Source organism: Rhincodon typus, chromosome 8 (assembly GCF_021869965.1).
Source record: "Rhincodon typus isolate 14 chromosome 8, sRhiTyp1.1, whole genome shotgun sequence".
In the NCBI taxonomy this organism is placed as follows: Eukaryota; Metazoa; Chordata; class Chondrichthyes; order Orectolobiformes; family Rhincodontidae; genus Rhincodon; species Rhincodon typus.
Window position 1 is genome coordinate 33,345,533 of NC_063339.1, and position 25,252 is coordinate 33,370,784.

The 25,252-nt window shown below is 40.0% G+C and overlaps 1 protein-coding gene across 2 annotated transcripts; it reads right to left on the reverse strand.

The window, feature by feature from the left end:
- Nucleotides 1-527: 527 nt before the first annotated feature.
- Nucleotides 528-20,257, reverse strand: LOC125483637. 2 transcript variants are annotated; one of them, XM_048599653.1, is made up of 6 exons: nucleotides 20,053-20,257; nucleotides 13,669-13,733; nucleotides 13,509-13,568; nucleotides 13,372-13,428; nucleotides 4,828-5,437; nucleotides 533-2,232 (listed from the first exon to the last, which is right to left on the reverse strand). In XM_048599653.1, exons 1-5 carry the CDS (start codon nucleotides 20,096-20,098, stop codon nucleotides 4,829-4,831), a joined length of 837 nt encoding a protein of 278 aa, XP_048455610.1. In that variant the 5' UTR covers nucleotides 20,099-20,257; the 3' UTR covers nucleotides 533-2,232; nucleotide 4,828. The 2 variants fall into 2 exon arrangements, with proteins under 2 accessions (XP_048455611.1, XP_048455610.1); XM_048599654.1 differs by lacking the exon at nucleotides 13,509-13,568 and having other exon boundaries at nucleotides 528-2,232.
- Nucleotides 20,258-25,252: the final 4,995 nt, after the last annotated feature.

Here is a 25,252-nt window from a genome sequence, read left to right on the forward strand (position 1 = left end):
AATACCTGGTTCCTGAGGCATCCGTGTAGGACGTACAGCCATTTGACACAGTTTTCCCATTTTTGTGCCAATTTGAGCGTGCTTTGCGCATAGGTCGCTAAGGTTTGTGGCTCAGGTTGTGTACTCTGGACAAGCAGGAAGGAAACTAACCACAAGAGTATGCGAACATCAACTGCGAAGAAAAAGACACTACCAATACTCCCTTATCTCCATCCTCGTGGATAAGGAAAACCACCAATTCGATTGGAACAACACCAGGATCCTGGGACAGGCAAAGCAGAGACAAGCATGGGAACTCCTAGAGGCATAGTTCTCCACTTAGGAAGCCATAAATAAACACAGCTCGACCCCATATACACTCCATTGTGAGGGAAAACAGAAAGTGAGGTAATCCAGCTCCACGGACCTCAGTTTCTACAACCGGTAGAAAAACACAACATTGGAGGCTGCAACCTAACATTATCCAGTAGGGTAATAAAACATCTGCAGAACAATGAACCAGCTTGGCAAGCCACCCAACCACAACCCCACCTAGAGCCATGCTAGTATTATTAGCAATTTTGAAGGAATTGTTTTATCACCGCCTCCCAACCTTGGGCCCAATATAGTTTAAAAGCGTGCTCACTTACATTAACCTATTCAAAAAGAGCAGTAATTCAAGCTAGGCAGAATGGTGACTCCTCGAATAAAAGTGCTGCTTAAATTATAGATCCAAATGTTAGGAGGCCAAAGGCTGGTGCAGGTGAGCCTTATTTTAGCAACCTCAAAAGGTGATGTTTCATAATGGTCTTTGGCAAATTGTTAATAATTGCAAAATGCATAGATAAATTTATCATTGTCTTAATGAATTGATAGGGCTGATATCTTTGAAGAGACGATTTGGTGATTTAACCTCTATCATCATACCTCCAGTTGGGATGCAAGATTCAGAAGGATTGACCTTTGCCACTGTGGAAATTTAACCTATGCTGTTGGCATGACTATGCATTACAAACCAGGAAAAAATGTGAAAAGACAAATTCAAAAGGTATAAGCCAAATTTAGAACAAAAATATTTCTTCAGTGAGCAATAGTTTTTAACCCAGTTTTCCTTCAAATCATGTGTCATCTCCCACCATTGTGTTGCACTCAATCATCAGCTCCACAGAATTAAGTAACAAGCCTCTTGTGCAAACTAAAAGGATTTACTCCCAACTTGACCAATTTGTTTGGAGTTTCTGACCAAGCTTGGAAGAAAACCTGATTGAACAAATGTTGCCATGATAGACATTATTTTGATCTTTAGGCAGACAAATTACTAAACAAGTCTTAATGAACATGTACACACATCTCTTGAAGTTGTGTACTGTCCTTTGTTTGAAGTACCTGCAATGTGATTGTTACGACTGTTTCCTGATCTATGCACTAACAAACACTGATTAGCTGCAAAGCATATCTCATTAAAAGAATTCAATGAAAGGAATTTAAATATATTCAAAATTTATGGTGAAAAGGCAGGAAAGTGTTATCAGTTTAGTTATAATCTTGACCATATGCCCTACTTCTACTTCCATCCATCTCTTGTAGTCTTCAGAATCAATTCCACATGTGTGATTTAGTTAAGTGGACATTAAAGAAAATAAATAGCTTCTCCAAAGCACAGTGGTGTTCAAAATCATGTGGAAGAAACAGTTCCCATTTGGGGGGAGGAAATGATCTTAAACCAAAGAACACCACCTTGTAAAACAAAAGCCAGCACAAAATAACATTTCGGAATGGATTGCTAGAGAATATACTTGCAAGTAGGTTTAATTGGTTGGGGTGGAGGGTGGGGTCTGGAACATTTGAAGAGAAAAATTGCAGGACTTGGCAATGCTCACTTTCATGCATTTCCACCCCTCCCTCCTGCCAAGTTGCTGATGCAAAAAGGCTGAGCTGCTACCTTTAGTGTTCTATCATTTTTCTTCAAGTCATCATTACCATTTCCCTTTGTGTGAGTAAAGAACAATGAAGATAACTTTTGTTTGAAAGACTGGTAGCAAGTGTGTAAATTTCAGGCTATGAATTAAATAATGGATGCATTTCTAGGCTGATCAAGTCAATGTCTAGACAAACCATATACATTAAGCTTCAAAAGGAAATTAATTTCAAAAATCTTCAATGTTTTGCATCTTTTCAGTGTACAACTGCAATCACATTCCTTTCTCAGTTGCTCTAGATCAATTAGATACATTTTGTTTGATCCTCTTCATCCTAAAAAGTAAAAACAGTGAAGAATCTCATTACAGATATGACATACAAAGTATTAAATATTATAATTGCACAGAAATGAAGCATTCTGCCTATTCCACACTGGCATTTATTCTCCAGTCAGTCATGCTATCCTATCTTAAAAACCTTTTTCAATTGAATTTGACCACATCTCAGGACTGGCGGCAGCAAAGAATTCCTAATTTCACTTCAGCTTTTTTGGGGCTTTACAAGCAAGTATATATTTGTATTAACAAACTGTAGAAGAGTAGGGCAATGACCTGGGACTTCTATTCAAATATGTTTTACTACTTGTACATTTATGTATTCAATCTAGAATTTAAGCTCTAGTCAAAACATCTCATACTCCCTAGTTCACTATAAATTCAGCATAATTCAATACTAGGTATTTGTATGTAATAAGATGGCACTTCTGGTATGAAAATGTACACTCTACTGAAGTATACAAGCAGTACATCAGCTTCTTTACACACCAACTGAGCCTAATGACAGTATCAATTTCTAGATGCATGGTTAAAACAAACGTTTCAGCCTGGTTCTTAAGCCCTTCAGGGGAGGGAAATTAACCATCGTCGTCTCATTCAGCCTATACACAAGTGCAGCCCCATACTCTTGTCAAGTCTTAACACCTTGCAAAATGGTCTAGTCGGAGCTATGATGATCACAATGATATCTAGCTTGTTTGTTTTTTAAAATTTTAATTAATATGATAATCACTGAAAGAGGCTGGAGTTTTTGACAACGGAAGAGTATGTTATGTACAAATAAAAACATGCTTGTCTAAATATAGAACAATTTAGAAACATCTCAAAACACAGCACAACAATGTGCACAATGCATTTCCAAAATCAATTTACACAGATTCAAAGCTAGAGAAGGTACACTAACTCCTCAGTTCTGCTGAATTGACTGACAATGGAGTCTTGTTCAGATCTGCCAACCTCAACTTGCTCAAGCTTTCCCAGTTCTAATAACCTTGCAGATTTCTAACCAAACTCTCCTGGTTTGGAAGTTTTGCAAATTACCATTCTGTTGAAGTGCTTGTGGTTTTTCTGAACCGTCCTATACCTATTAAAAAGGAGAGCAAACTAAATATGCCTCTGACCTTAGTCATGTCTCCTCCAAACCTAAAGACTTGCATTTTGTAAACACTAGTTAAATTCAGCTGAAATGAAAACTAAATGACCTTCCACGTTTAGTCTCCCTGTTGTAAACCCCACAGTATAAAACTCTCATCGCATTAACACTCCAGAAGTTCAGTCACCTGCTCTCTGTCACAGATTGGAAAAAAAAAGTGACCAACATGTATATGCTATTATTTTGAAATCCAAACTCCAAAGCTATCTGTCAAATATTTTATTATGTTATGCAATTTCTTAAACCAAATCTGTATAGAAGGACATCTCACCTGTATATCTAAGGATAAGCAACACATGCAACTTTATCACTATTACCCAGTACAAACATGAATTTATCCATCACCAGTAAGTCCAACATTGATGGTGTCTCAATCTGCTGAACTGAGATTTCACCACCAAGAAGCAACTTTCGTTTTAGTGAAAGCAACTTTGGCTTGATATTAAAGACAGAAGGATCCATGTTTGATACTTGGTCTGGAAGAAGTATCTACTATTGCAATTGGCACCAACTTCCCTATGCTATGGAGAACAACTGTTAGTACCAATCCTGCTTCCCCAAATACAGTAATACAGCATGGAAACAGACCCTTCAGTCCAACTGGTCCACGCCAACCATGCTCCCAAACTAAACCCATTTGCCTGCGTTTGACCCATATCCCCCCAGACCTTACCTATTCATGTACTTAGCCAAATGTTTTTTAAATGTTGTCACTCTGTCTGCATCCACATCTGTCCGCTGGCAGTTCATTCCACACATGAACCACTCCGTTAAAACAAAGTGCTCCTTATGTCCTTTTTAAAACTTTCTCCTCTCACCTTAAAAAATGTCCCCTAGTTCTGAAATCCCCATCCTAGGGAAAAGGCCCTTGCTATTCACCTTATCCATGCCCCTCATGATTTTATAAACCTCTACTAAAGGTCACCCTTCAACCTCCTACACTCCAGTGAAAAAAGTACAAGCCTATCCAACCTTTCTTTATAACTCAAAACCCTCCATTCCCAGCAACATCTTGGTAAATCTTCTGAACCCTGTACAATTTATTAATATCCTTACTATAATATTCCATCAGCCAAACCTCACCTGCATTCACAAGACTGGCAACTTGGGAGAGGTACTGGAAGTTTGTTTGTACTCCATGGAACTGTGTCACAACAAAATAAAATGCCAACTGTTTCAGGTAAAAAGTAGTTGTAAAAGAACGTCTTACCATAATCAAACTTTTTTTTGCTTTAGCTGAGGCAGTGTTATTTTGATGATGTATTGACTATACCTGAGCTAAGCTTTAACATTCCAATGCTAGTTGCAGAAAGTGGGAAAGACAATTCCATTGCCCAGGAACATATTGAGCACACAGATTTCAAATTTAAGTGTTAATCAAGATAGGTTTTGTACTTCTTTGAACTTGAGCATTACCCACCTCACAAAACAATGGCTTACCTCAGTTTTTGATCACACGGCTTTTCTTTTTATTTATCCGATCACCACCTGTATCAAACAAAGAGTTTCCATGTTTTCTCTTTGGCGTGAACATCCCTTTTTCATGACACGTCTTTAAGATTTGTCCTGAGGATAGGTGGGCATCTTGACGACTGAGATAATGTTTCCCAGGGCTTTGCAGAGCTAGCATGGTCATAAATCCATGTTCTTCTCCAATGTCTGAGTTTTCAGCGGGAGACTCGGTCAGCATCCCCAAATCCAACGATCCAAACGGCTTCAGTTTGGTATTTGAGGCAAGTCTCATTGGAAATTTCAAATCACGTACTCTATTAGAAGGTACTTCTGATTCACTAGAAGATTGTAGAATCACCTCACCAGTGAACACAGGTTCCATGTGTGCATAGTTTAACTCTTTACAACTACACTCAGGTTCAAAGGTTGGCTGCAAGGATTGTTTGTAAAGTGTTACTGGCAACTTTTTTCTGTCAATTGCTACAAAAGCGTGGGACTGATAATTTATCTTCTCAGTGCAAGCATCCAGCAGAAAATCTTGACCACTATCCGATTCACTTGATGTACTTTCCAAGTCACCATCATATGGATCCAAATACTAAAATTTTGGGAAAAAGTTGTTTGATTAGAACTAATTACACACAATGAGACCCAGCAATTAGCTCCAGAAGGTTTACTGTGTCATAGATTCCACACACCTTAAGTTTCTTCAACAATGCAACTGTATACAAATAAGGTCGTGCATTCTCCCAATAAAAGGTTAAAGCAAGCAAAATGTCAATGCATGAATTCAAACTTGAAGCTATTAATCATTACAACCAAAATTTAGCATTTTATAAAAGACTTATCTCTCCACAACAATATTGAATTATCTAGGTCCATCCTTAAGACTATATCCTATTAATCATATTTCAAATCAAACTCTTTGGAGTTTGAATATTTATTTTGTTTAGCTGGGAATTTAGTTCACATTAAAATGCACAGGTTTGTGTCAAGATTTTTCCTAATCTTTAGTCACATTCAGATTCTGTAGTTTAGTAAATATGACCAAATCTTATGTAATGTTCTTCAGTAACTGAGGGAAATACCATTATTAAAAAGCAAGGATGTTTATACCATGCAGGCAACATCAGACTCAGGTTTAAACAGAGCCAAGTTAAAATTCATTTTATCTTGCATGGTAATTTTAGTTACTGGTGCTCTGGGGAATGAGTTTCTCAAATCTTTTCATTATACTGTGAAAACAGATACACATTTACCATTTGTATATAAAGATTTTTTTATATCTATTATAAAGCTGTGAATACACAGCAAGTTGGTGCATTTGGGCGGCACAGTGGCTCAGTGGTTAGCATTGCCGCCTCACAGCGCCAGGGACCTGGGTTCAATTCCACCCTCGGGTCACTGTCTGTGTGGAGTTTGCACATTCTCCCAGTGTCTGCATGGGTTTCCTCCGGGTACTCCAATTTCCTCCCACAGTCTAAAGATGTGCAGGCTAGGTGGATTGGCCGTGCTAAATTGCCCGTAGTGTTCAGGGATGGGTAGGTTCTGTGGGTTATAGGGGATGGGTCTGGGTGGGACCTTCTGAGGGTCGGTGTGGACTTGGGCCGAAAGGCCTGTTTTCACACTGTAGGGATTCTATTCTATTCATTGTAGCAACTGAGAATAGATATCTGGCATTTAGCTAATCCAACCGAGAAAGAGAAGTTTGGCTGCATTGGAAGAAGGCCACTCAGTAATGAAACGGAAGTCCTGGACTTAAGCTCTGTGCAGGGGGATCGTTTGGTTTGGTATCACTGTTGAGCGTGGAACTTGGAATGACAAAATTTGTGACAAGATATCTGAACAGTGTCACCTCTAGATTCCTGGGACTGAAAATGCTTTTACTTAGAATTGGTTCTTGGAAGTTTCTTTCTAACAATCTCAATCTGAATGTTTTCTGATTAACCTAATGATGGGATTTTGAAAACACTCTCAAAATCTGTCTCAAGTTGAAGACTGTCAATACATAAATACCAGCTGTATTAAATCATTGAAGTACACTGGATGTAAAATTTTCCCCGAATAAAACAATTGCAGTTTTCTTCCTTACTTTCTTTCAAATAATTTTGGCAATCAAAGTCGAAGGCCAAGAAAAGATCATAATTTGACCATTTTAATATTATCAATGTAACCTGAAAAATCGTGCATGGAATCAAATTACAAGACTTGCCCAAGCCAGGCTTTTGGCAGATACTAAGGTTTTCAAGTGAATCCAGAATTTTAATGAATTATTATGAAAGACATCTTGATTTTAATTTCATTTTAAATAATTTGGAATGTTAGATATTTCAGTTATGGGGAAAGAGATAATTTCTCCCCAGAAAGTGTCGCACCATTTGGTTGGGTCAACAAACCAGGACAGGCAACTGACTAAACAGTGAAATGCTCTTAAAAGACTGTTTCAGTGTTAATGGGTGGCATCATTTAAGGCACTTAAGAACTTAGAAAAGGAATTGGTTCTGCAAAAAAAAAAAAAAAAATTGCAATAGGAAATGCATAAGTCACAGCGTTCTAGTGGTATCCATCCAAAGCTATCAAAAAGTCCCAGATGAGACACAGGAGAGACTCTGAGCACACTTTCGATCTTGCTCAAACACATTGACTTGCACAATGTACTTGCCTTGATCAAAAGAGAAAGTTGGATTAAAAGCCTGATTTATTGACCATCTTATCTAACACAGGTGGTGGATAGACATTTAGAACCAACACTTGCAGATAAAATTAGTAAGCATTTGAAAATTCCTGGTGTAATAGAGGACTGTTAATATAGATTCAGTAATAAATAGCATTAATTGTAAAAGAAAATGCTTTAAAACCTCACCATGTCTGGCAACATCTGTGAATGGAGAAATAGTGTTTACATTTCAGGTTGCAAACTTTCATCGATTTTCAGCTGCTGAATTGGTCTGGCATTTTCTACTTTTATTTCAAGTTTCCAGCATCTGCAGTACTCTTTTATTTAAAGCCAAGGCAGGTTGTATTTGACAAATTGATTGTAATTCAAGTGACTATTGTGAAATAGTAAAAGCTAGAAAGAGTGGAAGTCCAAGATTTGGGGAGGGGAAAGAGTGTTCAGGATACATTAATACATCATAAAAAGGAACAGAAAATAAGTCAAAACGGCGAACAGAATACACCCTTTACAGCTAGAGGGCTAAAATTGTTGAGATTGAAAGATTCATACAGCATGGGAGAGACTTTCGACTCATTGAGTCAACAGGGTCGACCTATACTAACCCATTTTCTAGCATTAGGCTCATAGCCTTGAATGTTATGATATTTCAAGTACTCATCCACATACTTTTTGAAAGGTTGTGAAGTTCCTTGATTCTACTGCCCTCCCAGGCACTGCATTCCATAAGTATTCTATGATAAAGTCATGCTTAGCTACACAAAGTCTTGGTTAGGCTACACCTGGAGTACTGGGCAGTTCTGAGCATTCCAAATTGGAAGGATCAGATTGGACTTAGTGGCAGCTCAGCATTGACTTAATAGAATTCAAGGGTTAAAATACAAGGAGATTGCACAAACTGTGATTATATTTCCTAGAATTTACATGGGTAAGGGGTGATTTAGCATTTGATCAGGTTTTCATCAAAGGGGAATAGACAGGGTATGTAGAGAGAAACTATTGAGGATTAAGAGTCAAAATATTAGTCAATGCTTTCAAGAGTTAAGTTTGGAAACAATCCTGTATTTAAAATCTGGTAGAAGTTTGGAGCTTTCTTCCACATGCAGCATTTTTTGCCCAGATTTTAAAAAAACTGACATTGAAAAGGTTTTTGTTAGCAGACAATATCTGCCTCGTGTCATATCTGTTGATATGAGGAATTAGATCACACATCAGTCATGATCTCACAAACAGAGCATGTGCATGGAACTAAATGGTCTACTGGATTTTCAGAAGTGACTTACTAGAAAAAAAAATTTCAAGCATGCTCACCATAAACTGTAACACTGACGATGGAAGAAAATAAGAGATTAGGGCAAATGGACATTTCCTGAATTCAGGAAGGGTGCGACAGGTGTACTCCAGGAGTCAACTTTGGTGCTGTTCTATATAAAAGTGATTTGAACTAGTGTCTAGAAGAACAAAATTTTGGAACTTTGTTGGCAATATGAAGTTAGGAGTGTAGAATATATCAAGGACATCTGCTAAGGACTTGAAAGGCAGATAGGTTAGTGAAATTGACAGATTCTGCCATGATCTCAACTAATGGTGGAGCATCTCGATGGTTCACATGGCCTACATCTGCTCCTACTTCTTATTGTTCAATTAAGTGTGGATAAGTGTGAGATAATACATTGTGAAAGAAAACAAAACTATGAGACAATGCTTTCACAAAGATAAAACACTCACAAAATGCCAATAGAATTTAGGATTTTAAAAACAGGGCCATAGAGTAAAAGTACTTTGGTTAAGTTACAGTTAGAGTATTTTGTACAATATTAGCACCCTGTTAAAGAGATGGCATTAAAGCTAGAGAAAACATATGCTGGCTGTATGTCAACAATAGAACGTTAAAGATAGAAGGAGAGTTAATAGAAGAAACCTTAGATACTGGATTGCCACTGGAACAGAGATTGAGAATTTATGAATTTATAAAAATTGTAAATGAGTTTTAATAGATCGGGAGATTTCATCTGCTTGGGGACTTAGTAACAATTCAAACTCATTAACAAAAAGGGTGCAGTAACAGTGTTTATGTTACTGGATTACTAATCCAGAGACCTGGAATAAATGATCCAGAGTTGCAAGTTCAATTCCCACCACAGCAGTTCAAAGCATTACAAAAATTACAGGACCAACCACTAGTACTGACTTGGGAACCAAATGCAAACATGAAAAGCACATGCAGCCCAGTCAGCCTTGCAAAGTCCTCCTAATTAACATCGGATGTTAAGTGCCAAAATAGAGCTGATTAATAATTTTAAAAAACAGTTTGGCATAGTCATACTTGCCCAAATCAAACCTTATGGCCAACACCCCAGAGTCTGCCATCACTACTCCTGGTTACGTCCTGATCCCCGTTCACAGATCCATCAGAGCTGCTCTCGCACCCCTTATTTAATTACAATACCTCACACTTCTCCACATCAAACCAAATCTACCACCCATCTGAATAACTATTTCTGGAAACTTCCCCACTGTTGAAATTAATTGTAAGATGCCGATGTGCCACTGAACAAAGTTTCACAAGTTTTATTTGTTACAGGTAGCTGAGAAAACACTGTCAACTGTGATGGTGGAACCAGTCTTGCAGCCATTTGACTCACTTCACTCCACACAATATCAGAAGAACAGTGATCAAGAACATTGGATGCAGCAAGAGTTATAGGCCTTGACAACAGTCTGACAATAATGCTGAAAATTTCCTCTTCCAAGTTAGCTACACCCCTAGCCAAGCTGTAGGAATGGTTACAAGACCATCATCTAAAAATGTAAATACTGCACACATGTGCCCCATCCACCAGAAAAAAGGACAAATCTATGCAGGGCATTGTGAACTCTCAATCATCAGCAATGGCAGCATTTTATCACATGTGGAATCAAGGAATCCCATGTAAACATCTAAACTAGTAAAACTCAGGGGAAGATACTCCGCCGGCTTGAGCTTTACCCCAGTCAAGAGAAGAATCGTTGTACTTTATCAGAGGGAGAAATGATTCAGTCCAAGAGCTGTGTCCTGGGCAGGGGTCTTTAAGGGAAAAAGTACCTAGCTTAATTCCGTCAAGGGCTACTTTTTCACTGGGAGTGGAGGAAAGAAGACAATAATCAAGATTTCAGAAAGAGACAATGATAAAGGAGAACCAACTTTTGAAAATGTAGCATGTGAGTATATTAAGTACATAATGCAGAACTGTACAGCAGCACAATCTGCAACCTCACAGCCCAGCATATCCCCCACTCAACCATTACCATCAAGCCATGGGAGCAACTCTGGTTCAATGGAGAATGTAGGAGATAACACCAGGAACAGCACTAGGCATACCTAAAAATGAGGTATCAACCTGATGCAGCTACCAAACAGGATTACTTCTGTACAAAACAGCATAAGCAGATGATTGACAGAGTTAAGTGATCCTACAACGGATCAGATCTAAGCTCTGCAGTCCTGCTCCATCCATTCGTGAATGGTGGAGGACAGTTAACAACTCACTAAAGGAGGAGGCTCAACAAATGTCCCCATCCTCAATGATGGAAGATCCCACAGATCAGTGCAAAAGACAAGGCTGAAGCACTCATAGCAATCTTCAGCCAAAGGTGTGAAGTGGATGATTCATCTCGACCTCCTCCAGTGGTCCCTAGCATTACAGATACCAGTTGTCAGCCAATTTGATTCACTCCACATGATATCAAGGAACAGTTGGAGTCTCTGGATAATGCAAAGTTTATGGGCCTGGGAAGTATTCTGGTAATAGTACAGAATTCTCCAGAACTTGCCACACTCCTTGACAAGCTCTTCCAGCACAGTTGCAACACTGGCATCCAGGTGACAATGTGAAAAATTGCCCAGGAATGTCCTGTACATAAAAAGCAGGACAAATCCAAACCAGTCAGTCAACTACCACCCCTTGAGTCTACTCTCGATCATCAGTAAGGTGATGGAAGGTGTTATTAATAACACTATCACACAACACTTGCTCAGCAATAACCTGCTCACTGACGTCCAGCTTGGGTTCCGCCAGGGCTACTCAGCTCTTGACCTCATTACAGCTGTGGTTCAAACATAGACAAAAGAGCTGAATTTCAGAGGTGAGGTGAGAGTGACAGCTCTTGACATCAAAACTGCATTCAACTGAGTGTGGCATCAAGAAACCCTAGCAAAACTAGAATCAATGGTTTCGGAGTAAATTTTCCACTAGTTGGAATGATACCTGGCATGTAGAAAGATGGATGTGGTTGCTGGAGGTCAGTCATCTCAGCTCCAGAATATCTCTGCAGGAGTTCCTCAGGGTAGTGTCCTAGGCCCAACCATTTTCAGCTGCTTCAATGACTTTCCCTCCATCATAAAGGTCAGAAGAGGGGATGTTCACTGATGATAGCACAACGTTCTGCACCATCCGCAACTCCTCAGATACCGAAGCAGTCCGTGTTCAAATGCAACAAGATCTGGACACTTTCCAGGCTTGGACTGACAAGTAGCAAGTAACATTTGTGCCACACAAATGACAGGTTATGACCATCACCAATAAGAGACAATCTAACCACTGCCCCTTGACATTCAATGCTGTTACCATCACTGAATCCACCAATATCAACATCCTTTGGGTTATCATTGACTAAAAACTCAATTGGATGCACCACAAACACAGTGGCTACAGGGGCAGGTCAGAGGCTAGGAATACTGCGGCGAACAATTCACCTCCCGTCTCCCAAAACCCTCTCCATCATCTATAGGGCATGAGTCAGGAGTGTTATAGAATACTTCCCATTGGCCTGGATGGGTGCAGCCCCAACAACACTCAAAAAGCTTGACAACATCCAGGACAAAACAGCCAGCTTGATGTGGCACCACATCCACGAACATCCACTCCCTCCACACCGACGCTCAGTAGCAGCAGCATGTTCTATCTACAAGCCGCATTACAGAAATTCACCAACAACCCTCAGACGGCACTTTCCAGAGCCATAACCACTTCCACCTAGAAGGACAAGGGCAGCAGATGCATTGGAACAACACCACCTGCAAGTTCCCCTCCAAGCCAGTGGAAAAAAAAATCAAAAAGATTAAAAGTAATGTATAAACATTCACCATTAGTTCTGAGGCTTTTAAACTAAATCTATTTTAAACAAATTTAAGAGTGCGATAAGAGATAGACTGACAAAATAGTATAGGGAACCAACTTAATGTTTCTCATACTAACCCTTCAGCTGTGATTTGATGGAAGTCTCACTCGACTCTGCAAGCTTTAGAAAGTTCAGCCTTTTGGTCGTAGCAGGGCAGAGTTTAACTTTGTGTTTCCCGTTACATAGAATTCTCCCAGATGAAATGTTGGCACAGCCTATCAAAAGATGAAATGTTCCATTTCCCCAGCTCATGCTACTCCAGCAGAGTGATATACATTATATATAAAAGAAAAATGACAGGCACTCTTTAATGGAGAGTTAATGAAATAGCAGCATATAAAAGAACAAAAAGTTGAACAAAAATAACTGCTCTCTTAGATTAAGGATGATGGGTAAATATTGCTGAGCCATGTGCTAATTAGCCTCTTGCAATCAAGAGATGGCTACTAACATTTAGTGGGGAAAACTGTGCAATGGAGGCAAAATGTCTAATGTGAATCCACGTGTGCAAAATCAAAGTTCATGAATATCAGATTTATATTACTTGAAATTTATCGAAACATGTCAGGCATTTACTTCACATAACAGAACTATCCTGTTCATCAACACATTCTGCCATTTTGGTTTATGCAGAAACTCCATCTTGAAATATAATTTCAAAATTTACTTCAACTTTCGACTTAGCTTCATATGCTTACTTGTTTCACTGTTGCATGATTCTTTATAGAAGCTGGTAAACTTGCATTCATCAATGCCTGCAGTGGATAAATAAAAGAAACAAACATTTTTAATTAATGTACAACTTTTTATGCTGATAAACTATAAGGAAAATTACCTCATTAGTGGCACAGGCATCAGATTCAGATTCTGTACTTGATTCTACTTTACACTTTTCCTTGAAGAGGGTGGAAGAAGCATGTTACATATTGATTCTTCCATTCTTTTCCAACAAAGGTACTCTTAAAAAGAGAGATTTTTAATACTTTTCACCTTACATTGTATTGAGTTGTCAATACTTCCATGTAGTCTGGCGTTCTGTATACATTTGTGCTTGCAGCTTCTGAAAGAAAACAAAGCAGTTAAAATAAGTTACTATAACACAAGTAAGTGGAATTTCAAAACACATCCTATAATGAGGGACAACTGAAAAGAAAAGGTTTGGTCAACATGAGTCTTTTGAAAATACAAGTTCTAATTGTCTCGTCTATTAGCAATCATATCTTCAGCTGTCGACGTTTATGCTATGAATTTCCTTCCGATAACTTTTCTCTTTCTTTTGTAATAAAACTCAAAAAGGTATCTCTTTCACCAAGCTTTTGGTCACCAGTCCCAGCACCACCTGTGGCTCAGCACCAAATAACCACTGTGTGAAGTGTCTTGGGACTTATATTCTTTTTCAGTTCTTTTCCCAAAGGCAGCTCTGACTCAGTGTTACGACCTTCACCACAGATAGGACAAGGTGATAGGTCCTCATTCTACCCCAGCCAGAACAGAAATTGAATCCTATGCTTTCACCACCCATCTGATCCATACAGCTGTCCAGTGAACCAAACCAACTGGCCCTCCAAGGAGTCTGAGTGGTTGTGGCACCACACATGTTTACATGGATGTTTGAGCCTATAGCTATGGCTAGTGATGGTCTAACTTCTTTCTGTCAGATAGTTGACCAAGAACCTCGCTCAGTCTTACTTCCTGCAGTTGCTGCATGATGGAAGGATATGCAATGGCGATAATCAACACGTTTACACATTTATTTAGTGTACAAATCTAATTTTAGTACTTATCTAATACTTTTCAATACAATTTGTTGTACCTTAAATATTCCCGATAGCCCTGCTGGCTTTAGCATATCCCACTGATGTATCTTCCCTTTTGTCTTCAGCTTTTGATAACCACATGCCTAAAACTTATCGATCACACTGATATGACCGCGGTCATACAGACCTCTTGTGCATTATTCCTTCTTAATCCCCAAATTAATGTGAATCCTGAGTTATAGCATAAAAATTCACTAAGGAAACTCAATTTTATTTCTTAAGTAGATGTAAAATTAAAATAAGGTATTTAGTTTGTTTCACTAAATAAAAAGTGTAGCTATGAGTTTCCTGATGAAGATTAGATCTGTTGGCCACTTTATCCCTGAAATAACAAAATGATTTGAAAAATATTGAATCATCTTTCACGAAAGTTATCACTAACACACTAGGAATCCAAAAAGGTAGAGGTTGAGACATATCGAAGCATCCTTTCTAGAAAGGACAATACACAGATGCAGGTAAAACCTTTCTGATAAAAGCAGAAAATTCCTACCAAAGCTTGGAAATTACAACAAAATTCTGACTTAACCAAGTGGAAATCACTTTTTCATAAATGGAAAGGCCCAAGCCATTTCCCTCCATTGAATTATCAAATGGATGTCCTCAAAATTAGGAACAAAAACAGAAGTTGCAGGAAAAGTTCAGCAGGTCTGGCAGCATCTGTGAAGAACAAAAATCAGAGTTAGCATTTCGGCTCTGGTGACTCTTCCTCAGACCCGAAAACCAGACCAGAAACGCTAACTCTGATTTTTTTCTTCACAGGTCCTGCCAGACCTGCTGAGCTTTTCCAGCAACTTCTGTTTTTGTTCCTGATTTACAGAATCCATAGTTCTTTCGGTCCTCAAAATTAGATTGACTACTGGCTAGTAAAGCTCTCTAAGTGTCAGCTGTGGCTCAGTGAGAAGCATTCTAGGCTCTGAGTTGCTAGATTGTGTGTTTAAGACTCCATGGTGGCATTCCAATATAATACTAAAGGAAGTGCTCTACTGTTGGAGAACCATCTTTTGCATGAGACATGAAGAAGTTCTGTTTATGTGCAGTTGAGCATAAAAGATACTGCAATATTTAAAAGAAGCTCGAGAGATCTAATCCCAGAGTCTTGCTTAATGTTCATCCATCAATCAACATTTTAAAAAAAGAACAGATTATCCGGTCATTATCATTTTGCTGTTTATAAGAGTGAGCAACTTGGCTGATATATTTTATGCATTACAACAGTGACTATGCGTCAAAGACTGTAAAGCATTTTGGGGCTCCCTACGGTCATGAAAGCTGCTACATAAATTAAAGCTTTCTGTCCCTTCCCCACTAGACATTGCCATTTGAAATAGATTTGATATGCTGCTGGTAAAGGTCACACTAGGATACACCTTATGTTCATTTAAATGAACATTCACCCTTCCCTTAAATCATTTCTAAAAATCACTCATCAAAATTACTTAAGTGACCTCAGGGCTTTATGGATGGTCTACACCTGAACCAGAGGGGTACCAATATCCTGGGGGGGAAATTTGCTAATGCTCTTTGGGAGGGTTTAAACTAATTCAGCAGGGGGATGCGAACCTGAATTGTAGCTCCAGTGTACAGGAGGTTGAGAGTAGTGAGGTCATAAATAAGGTTTCAAGGTCGCAGGAGTGTACTGGCAGGCAGGAAGGTGGTTTGAAGTGTGTCTACTTCAATGCCAGGAGCATCCGGAATAAGGTGGGTGAACTTGCAGCATGGGTTGGTACCTGGGACTTCGATGTTGTGGCCATTTCGGAGACATAGATAGAGCAGGGACAGAAATGGTTGTTGCAGGTTCCAGGGTTTAGATGTTTCAGTAAGATCAGGGAAGGTGGTAAAAGAGGGGGAGGTGTGGCATTGTTAGTCAAGGACAGTATTACGGTGGCAGATAGGACGTTTGATGACAACTTGTCTACTGAGGTAGTATGGGCTGAGGTTAGAACCAGGAAAGGAGAGGTCACCCTGTTGGGAGTTTTCTATAGGCCTCCGAAAAGTTCCAGAGATGTAGAGGAAAAGATTGCAAAGATGATTCTGGATAGGAGCGAAAGTAACAGGGTAGTTGTTATGGGGGACTTTAACTTTCCAAATATTGACTGGAAACGCTATAGTTCGAGTACTTTAGATGGGTCAGTTTTTGTCCAATGTGTGCAGGAGGGTTTCCTGACACAGTATGTAGATAGGCCAACAAGAGGCGAGGCCACATTGGATTTGGTACTGGGTAATGAACCAGGCCAGGTGTTAGATTTGGAGGTAGGTGAGCACTTTGGTGATAGTGACCACAATTCGGTTACGTTTACTTTAGCGATGGAAAGGGATAGGTATATACCGCAGGGCAAGAGTTATAGCTGGGGGAAAGGCAATTATGAGGTGATTAGGCAAGATTTAGGATGCATAGGATGGAGAAGGAAACTGCAGGGGCTGGGCACAATTGAAATGTGGAGCTTGTTCAAGGAACAGCTACTGCGTGTCCTTGAGAAGTATGTACCTGTCAGGTAGGGAGGAAGTGGTCGAGCGAGGGAACCGCGGTTTACTAAAGAAGTTGAATCTCTTGTCAAGAGGAAGAAGGAGGCTTATGTAGAGATGAGGCGTGAAGGCTCAGTTAGGGCGCTTGAGAGTTACAAGTTAGCCAGGAAGGACCTAAAGAGAAAGCTAAGAAGAGCCAGGAGGCGACATGAGAAGTCTTTAGCAGGTAGGATCAAGGAAAACCCTAAAGCTTTCTATAGGTATGTCAGGAATGAAAGAATGACTAGAGTAAGATTAGGGCCGGTCAAGGACAGTAGTGGGAAGTTGTGTGTAGAGTCCGAAGAGATAGGAGAGGTGCTAAATGAATATTTTTCGTCAGTATTCACACAGGAAAAAGACAATGTTGTTGAGGAGAATACTGAGATACAGTCAATTAGATTAGACGGGATTGAGGTTCATAAGGAGGAGGTGTTAGCAATTCTGGAAGGTGTGAAAATAGATAAGTCCCCTGGGCCGGATGGGATTTATCCTAGGATTCTCTGAGAAGCTAGAGAGGAGATTGCAGAGCCTTTGGCTTTGATCTTTATGTCATCATTGTCTTCAGGAATATTGCCAGAAGACTGGAGACTAGCAAATGTTGTCCCCTTGTTCAAGAAGGGGAGTAGAGACAACCCTGGTAATTATAGACCAGTGAGCCTTACTTCGGTTGTGGGTAAAGTGTTGGAAAGGATTATAAGAGATAGGATTTATAATCATCTAGAAAGGAATAATTTGATTAGGGATAGTCAACACAGTTTTGCGAAGGTCATGCCTCACAAACCTTATTGAGTTCTTCGAGAAGGTGACCAAACAGGTGGATGAGGGTAAAGCGGTTGATGTGGTGTATATGGATTTCAGTAAAGCGTTTGATAAGGTTCCCCATGATAGGCTATTGCAGAAAATACGGAGGCATGGGATTGAGGGTGATTTAGCGGTTTGGATCAGAAATTGGCTAGCTGTAAGAAGACAGAGGGTGGTGGTTGATGGGAAATGTTCATCCTGGAGTTCAGTTACTAGTGGTGTACCTCAAGGATCTGTTTTGGGGCCACTGCTGTTTGTCATTTTTATAAATGACCTGGATGAGGGCGTAGAAAGATGGGTTAGTAAATTTGCGGATGACACCAAAGTCGGAGGAGTTGTGGATAGTGCGGAAGGATGTTGCAGGTTACAGAGGGACATAGATAAGCTGCAGAGCTGGGCTGAGAGGTGGCAAATGGAGTTTAATGCGGAAAAGTGTGAGGTGATTCACTTTGGAAGGAGTAACAGGAATACAGAGTACTGGGCTAATGGTAAGATTCTTGGTAGTGTGGATGAGCAGAAAGATCTCGGTGTCCATGTGCATAGATCACTGAAAGTTGCCACCCAGGTTGATAGCGTTGTTAAGAAGGCGTACGGTAGGTTAGGTTTTATTGGTAGAGGGATTGAGTTTTGGAGCCATGAGGTCATGTTGCAGCTGTACAAAACTCTGGTGCGGCCGCTCTTGGAGTATTGCGTACAGTCCTGGTCACCGCATTATAGGAAGGATGTGGAAGCATTGGAAAGGGTGCAGAGGAGATTTACCAGGATGTTGCCTGGTATGGAGGGAAGGTCTTATGAGGAAAGGCTGAGGGACTTGAGGCTGTTTTCGTTAGAGAGAAGGTTAAGAGGTGACTTGATAGAGACATACAAGATGATCAGAGGATTAGATAGGGTGGACAGTGGGAGCCTTTTTCCTCGGATGGTGATGGCTAGCACGAGGGGACATAGCTTTAAATTGAGGGGTGATAGATATAGGACAGATGTCAGAGGTAGGTTCTTTACTCAGAGAGTAGTAAGGGCGTGGAATGCCCTGCCTGCAAAAGTAGTAGACTTGCCAACTTTAAGGGCATTTAAATGTTCATTGGATAAACATATGGATGATAATGGAATAGTTTAGGTTAGATGGGCTTCAGATTGGTTTCACAGGTCGGCACAACATCGAGGGCTGAAGGGCCTGTACTGCGCTGTAATGTTCTATGTTCTGTGTTCTAAACTGGATGCTGGCATTCATATTGCATATCCATATAAATAGATAACTTTGCAAGTTTAACAAAGTCACATCAAGTCATATCTCTCCACTTTCCACATCAGCTGCATGCATCTAAATTACACAGCTCAAGGACTCAACTGCAATCATCCTGCAAAACCACAGCATTGATAAACAAAAATAAAGACATTATCCCACATAAAAGCAGATGAAGTGAAAACAGAAACTGCTGGAAATACTCAGCAAGTCTGGCAGCATCTGTTAGGACACAGAGTTTATGTTTTGGGCTAATTATTTTTCAGTAGCAGTCGTCATAGGTCATTCCCAGTTTATTCATTCCCATCTTTCCATGATAGAATAAAGTCACAAATACATAATTCTACCAAGGAAAATGGAAAAAACGTAATGGACAGTTGACATTTCCAAGAGGACAGGGGGATCTTGAAGATTTAACACCTCGTCTTAAAAGCACATGAGATAAGATCTTCAAAATATCTCCACTGGGGCTTGAAGCAAAAACGGGTGCTAGAGGACAGCCTTGCAGCACATTTCTGCAAGACTTACTGTGCTCCTCTAATAGCTTAGGGAATCCACATTGACATACAATGATGTGCAAGTATACGATACTAAAACGAAGGCCATAAATAAATTTATTGATGGTTTTCTGCAAAGGCTGATTCCAGGTTTTCCAATGTTTCAAAGCTGGCACAGTCAAATTAAACACTGTCAATTCATTAGAAGAAAAAAGCAAAACGCAACTGGTTTATTTAGTCGCTCAGTAAAAAAAAAGCTTTCACACCATCTGTGAGATGCCAGCTTGCAACAGTCTAGTTAAGGAGGGCATTATCCAAATCTACAATAAAAAGTAAAATAGCCACAGTCCCGTAGAACTGTTCTTTCATTGGAGAGAAACGACTGGTGGTGAGTTTAACCCGAGAGTCACCACTCCTCAGGCGAGGAATGAAGTTGAGAGGAGTTAAAAAGTCCAAATTTACAATACAAAATAAAAGAAACCAGCCAAAAAGTTATTCAGGTCACAGCCCCTTCGTTACCTTGAGCAGAATAGCGAAATCGCCTCTTCCTCCTACTGCCGGACATGTTTGGACATTACTCAGTAACAGAAAATCACGGAACCAGTCTTGTCCGATGTTGTTGTAATTGAAAGAGGCTCAACAAATTGCAATGTTCTCAATGTCACTGACGGGCAGCCCGAGCAAGCCAATAGGAGAATGCTAACCAGGGAGCTCTCTGATTGGAGGGGACGGGGTCAGGTGAGAATAGTCTCGACAAATTCTGTCCCTTTAAACAGAATCATCTGGGAACAGATTGGAAATAAATCACCTGCACCCCAGTTCCAAAGAGAAATATAATCATAATGCATTAATACCAGCGGCTTTGAACAGCTTGACACTTCCATTCTGTTCATTGAACACGGGTTAGATATCACTTTTCTGCTTCAGTTTCACCTTTCTAGATCCAATTACGTACATTGAAAGAGAACACATAGCATGGTGGATAACAAGGTGTAGAGCTGGATGAACACAGCAGACCAAGCAGCATCAGAGGAGCAGGGAAATCAGTCAATTTCCTCTGTACTTCCCAGATTACACCTCACTTTCTCATATTCAGGAATGGACCATCCACAAAACTCAGCCTGGAAATCAGAAAGGAAATGGTACTCTTTTATATTGAAAAGTAGGTATGTAATTTTATGCGTCTGTGTGCGTACGCGCCGATCTTACAGATAACCGGGGTGCATAATAAGAAAGATACACAGGGTCTGCAAGGCGTTGATTTGTTCTGGAGTGTGTTCTAGGTTTGATTTCTGAATTCTGTCATATGCAGTCAGCAGGTTGGCATTAGGTTTTTGACAGAGGTAGAGGAAGACTGAGAGGACAGATGGTACAGAGGCCAACTGCAATAGTAGACAAAGGTAAAACGAGATGTAAAAAGTGTAAATTAAGATGTAAAAGAATTGGTCATTTAGATTAAACTATGAAGGACAGCAGATTTAGAAAATAATGAACGACATAGAAAGGATACACACGCTAAATGTTGTATTACAAAGCTAGGGTTGGTCAATGAAGTTCAAGTGCAAGCACTTAGAGCAGGTAAGTGCACATAACTAGAAACTTGGCATAAAAAGTTGAGGGATATGAGGGAATGGATTCTAACTGTTTGCTATTAACCAACATGTGAGGAGAGTGGATATGACTGATTCCTTTGTAATCAAAACCGCAGATATAGCTGTTCTGGATAAACAACTTCATGTGAACAAGCTAAGAAATCTAGAGAAATGAAAGCATAAAACTAAAGACAATATTGAACTCTTACATGGAACAACAGGTTAAGGTACCCACGTGGTTTTGGGTAATATTGGGTTGAATAAGAACACACCACCATAGAACACAGGAGCAGTGTAGGCCATTCAGCCTACCAAGTCTGTTCTGCCATTCAATGAGATCATGGCTAATCTGATAATCCTCAACTCCAATTTTCTGTCTTTTCCCATAACCCTTGATTTCCTTAGATTAAGCATCTGTCCATCTCAGCTTTGAATATTAAGTAACTACTGAGAGATAGAGTCATGGAGTCATACAGCATGAAACAGGCCCTTCAACCCAACTCATCCATGCCAGCCAGGATTCCTAAACTGGTCCCATTTGCCTGTGTTTGGCCCATATTCCTCTCAACCTTTCTATCCATGTACCTGTAAGGCAGATCAGCCAGAGAATACTTTGAAAACACTAAGATTTTATCAAGGCTAACAGGTTACTCAAACATAAGTAGGAGTCACAGGGCAGTTTAATTTAATATGTTGTGTTGAGAAACATAGCTCAAATGTAACACATAATTAGAGTAAATAAGGGATGCTTATGACCTGTGACAGGTGAGGACAAGAGAGAAATGAGACACCTATTCTCTTCCCTTATTGTCCATAATCTGTGTGTGTGTTTTTTTTAAAGGAAGGAGTTTCTAAACACCTTAATGTGTGGGCAATTTGAATAATCAGCAGCAAATATTTCCTGCATTTAACTGATCAGGATTTTATTTATTCATGCTTTCACCCCAAAGATCTAAAGATACATGCACCCAAGAAAAAAGTACATTCACCAAGAATAGTGCACTTTTATGCTTTATAAATAAAATACTAGGCATAATTTGAAGTGATTGGTCCATCTTGGAAAACATGCATTGGAGTCTCAGGAAGAAGATGTTTTCACTTCAGAAGTGTAGTCTAAGTGAATTCAATAACTAAATTCATAAATCAGAGTCATTTCAGTATTCTCTGAAAGGAGTGTACTTTCTGCAGCTCACAAAGTAAATTACCTGCAATCCTGTTACCAGTAGGTTGGTTTGAAAAGGAACAGGCTTAGAGAATTGATGATGTTAAACTGCAGTCTTAAAGCAGGGATGTAAATGCTCTTTCTGCTGCTATTGTTTCTGTATACAGTGTTTCTGCAGACAACACTTAAGATCGAAAGGAAGGGCAATAGTGACTGCTTTACCACATGGTTTCTCACAGTTCCCTTTCTCACATGTAGTGTTGAGTTAATTTGATTGCCACATTCTGGATTATAGTTTGCAGACATTTATCCCTACTGGTGGTTCAATCACCAACAGTTTTTGTTCCAGAACAACCCATTAACGACAGGAAATACATTGTGAATGGGTTCAGAGAATGGTTATTGAGACCAGTAGCCTGGAATCTGTCTTTTCAAGATAGCATGGTATTTTCTGAATTCACAGACCATGCTGGATAACTCACAGTGCCCATCTTGTGCAGTCATCAATATCAATTTCAACAAGAAGTCAGTTCCAGAAGATTCCACACAAAGTATGTATTTTTAAGATTATGACCTTTACTGGGCATGACATCATCTCAGAATGGATAGGCAGAGTAGCCTGGTCTTTGCTGCCTGCCATAAAAAATCGCGTGCATGTGTTGAGGCTGTTGAGTGAATTAAGCCAAAGCAAAAAACCCAAAAAAGCTTCTTCCCCATACCTATGCTGTTTACTTCTTTACTGCCTGTTTTTTTTGGAGATTGGTGAGTACTTGATACCAATGATTCATTAAATTAAGTTCCCACCCAATTATCCAATTACCAAGAAACAGGTAGCTAAGATGAAGCTTTCCTACCCCAACCCTAGTCCTTGAGGAAACCCCTTCCTTATCTCTTGGAATGACATCTGGATTAATTTCACCCGCACAATGGTTAACACCAGCTTCTATGTTGTGTCCTTGGTCGATTAACAGCCATGATGAAAATGTAAACAACAGTGTGAAGAAAATGTCAGTCTATCATGACTGCTATTTTGCATCCACATCAGTTCTGGAAGACTGAAGAATTTTTCATATTAAGGGAGAGACAACGAGAGCTATTTCTGCAATATTCAACCATTTCTTAAGGTTTCATTAGATAGTGTAGGATTGAGCAAAAATTCCCATAATCTAAAATGCTAGTCAAGACCCTGGACTTTTCAAAACTTTTAGATGTAAAAGTAAAGGGGACAGCTGGGCTGAGCTCTGGGAAAAATACACAAACAGAGAGATGGCTGCTTGGAACCATTGTTCAGCCTGGAATTCTCATTTACACCTCCACTCCAACAGAACAATCAACTAAACCTAACACTCTAGACTGAAAGATAACAAGAACTGCAGTCATTTTCTGAAGAAGGGTCCTGACCTGAAACGTCAACTTTCCCGCTCTTCTGATGCTGCCTGGCCTGCTGTGTTCCTCCAGCTCCATACTGTGTTGAATCTAGACTGAAACTAACTTTTACACCTCATGCTATCCAGCACAGGCTACCCAGACACCAAACATTCAACTTCATAAGAACATAAGAACTAGGAGCAGGAGTAGGCCATCTGGCCCCTCGAGCCTGCCCCACCATTTAATAAGATCATGGCTGATCTTTGAGACTCAGCTCCACTTACCCGCCCGCTCACCATAACCCTTAATTCCTTTACTGTTCAAAAATTTATCTAGCCTTGCCTTAAAAACATTCAGCGAGGTAGCTTCAACCGCTTCACTGGGCAGGGAATTCCACAGATTCACAACCCTTTGGGTGAAGAAGTTCCTCCTGACCTCAGTCCTACATCTGCTTCCCTTTATTTTGAGGCGATGCCCTCTAGTCCTAGTTTCGCCTGCTAGCGGAAACAACCTCCCTGCCTCCACTTTGTCTATTCACTTCATAATCTTATATGTTTCTATAAGATCTCCCCTCATTCTTCTGAATTCCAATGAGTATAAGCCCAGTCTACTCAGTCACTCCTCATAATCCAACCCTCTCAACTCTGGAATCAACCGAGTGAATCTCCTCTGCACCCCCTCCAGTGCTAGTATATCTCTTCTCAAGTAAGGAGACCAAAACTGGACACAGTACTCCAGTGTGGCCTCACCAGGACCCTATACAGCTGCAGCATAGCCTCCCTGTTTTTAAACTCCATCCCTCGAGCGATGGCAGACAAAATTCCATTTGCCTTTTTAATCACCTGCTGCACCTGCAATCCCACCTTCAGCGATTCATGCACAAGGACACCCAAGTCCCTTTGCACAGCAGCGTGCTGCAATTTTGTACCATTTAAAACATAGTCCATTTTGCTGTTATTCCTACCAAAATGGATGACCTCACACTTATCAACATTGTACTCCATCTGCCAGACCTTTGCCCACTCACTTAGACTATCTATATCCCTCTGCAGACTTTCAGTGTCTTCTGCACACTTTGCTCTACCACTCACCTTAGTGTCATCTGCAAATTTTGACACACCACACTTAGTTCCCAACTCCAAATCATCTATGTAAATTGTAAACAATTGAGGTCCCAACACTGATCCCTGAGGCACACCACTAGCCACTGACCGCCAACCAGAAAAACACCCATTTACCCCTACTCTTTGCTTTCTTCTGGTCAACCAATCCTCTTTCCATGCCAATACATTACCTGTAATACCATGCAACTTTATCTTATGTAGCAGCCTTTTGTGTGACACCTTGTCAAATGCCTTCTGGAAATCCAGATACACCACATCCACAGGTTCCCCATTGTCCACCACGCAAGTAATGTCCTCAAAGAATTCCACCAAATTAGTTAAACATGACCTACCCTTCATGAACCCATGCTGGGTGTTCCCAATGGGACAATTTATATCCAGATGTCTTGCTATTTCTTCCTTAATGATAGATTCAAGCATTTTCCCCACTACCGAAGTTAAGCTAACTGGCCTATAGTTACCTACTTTTTGTC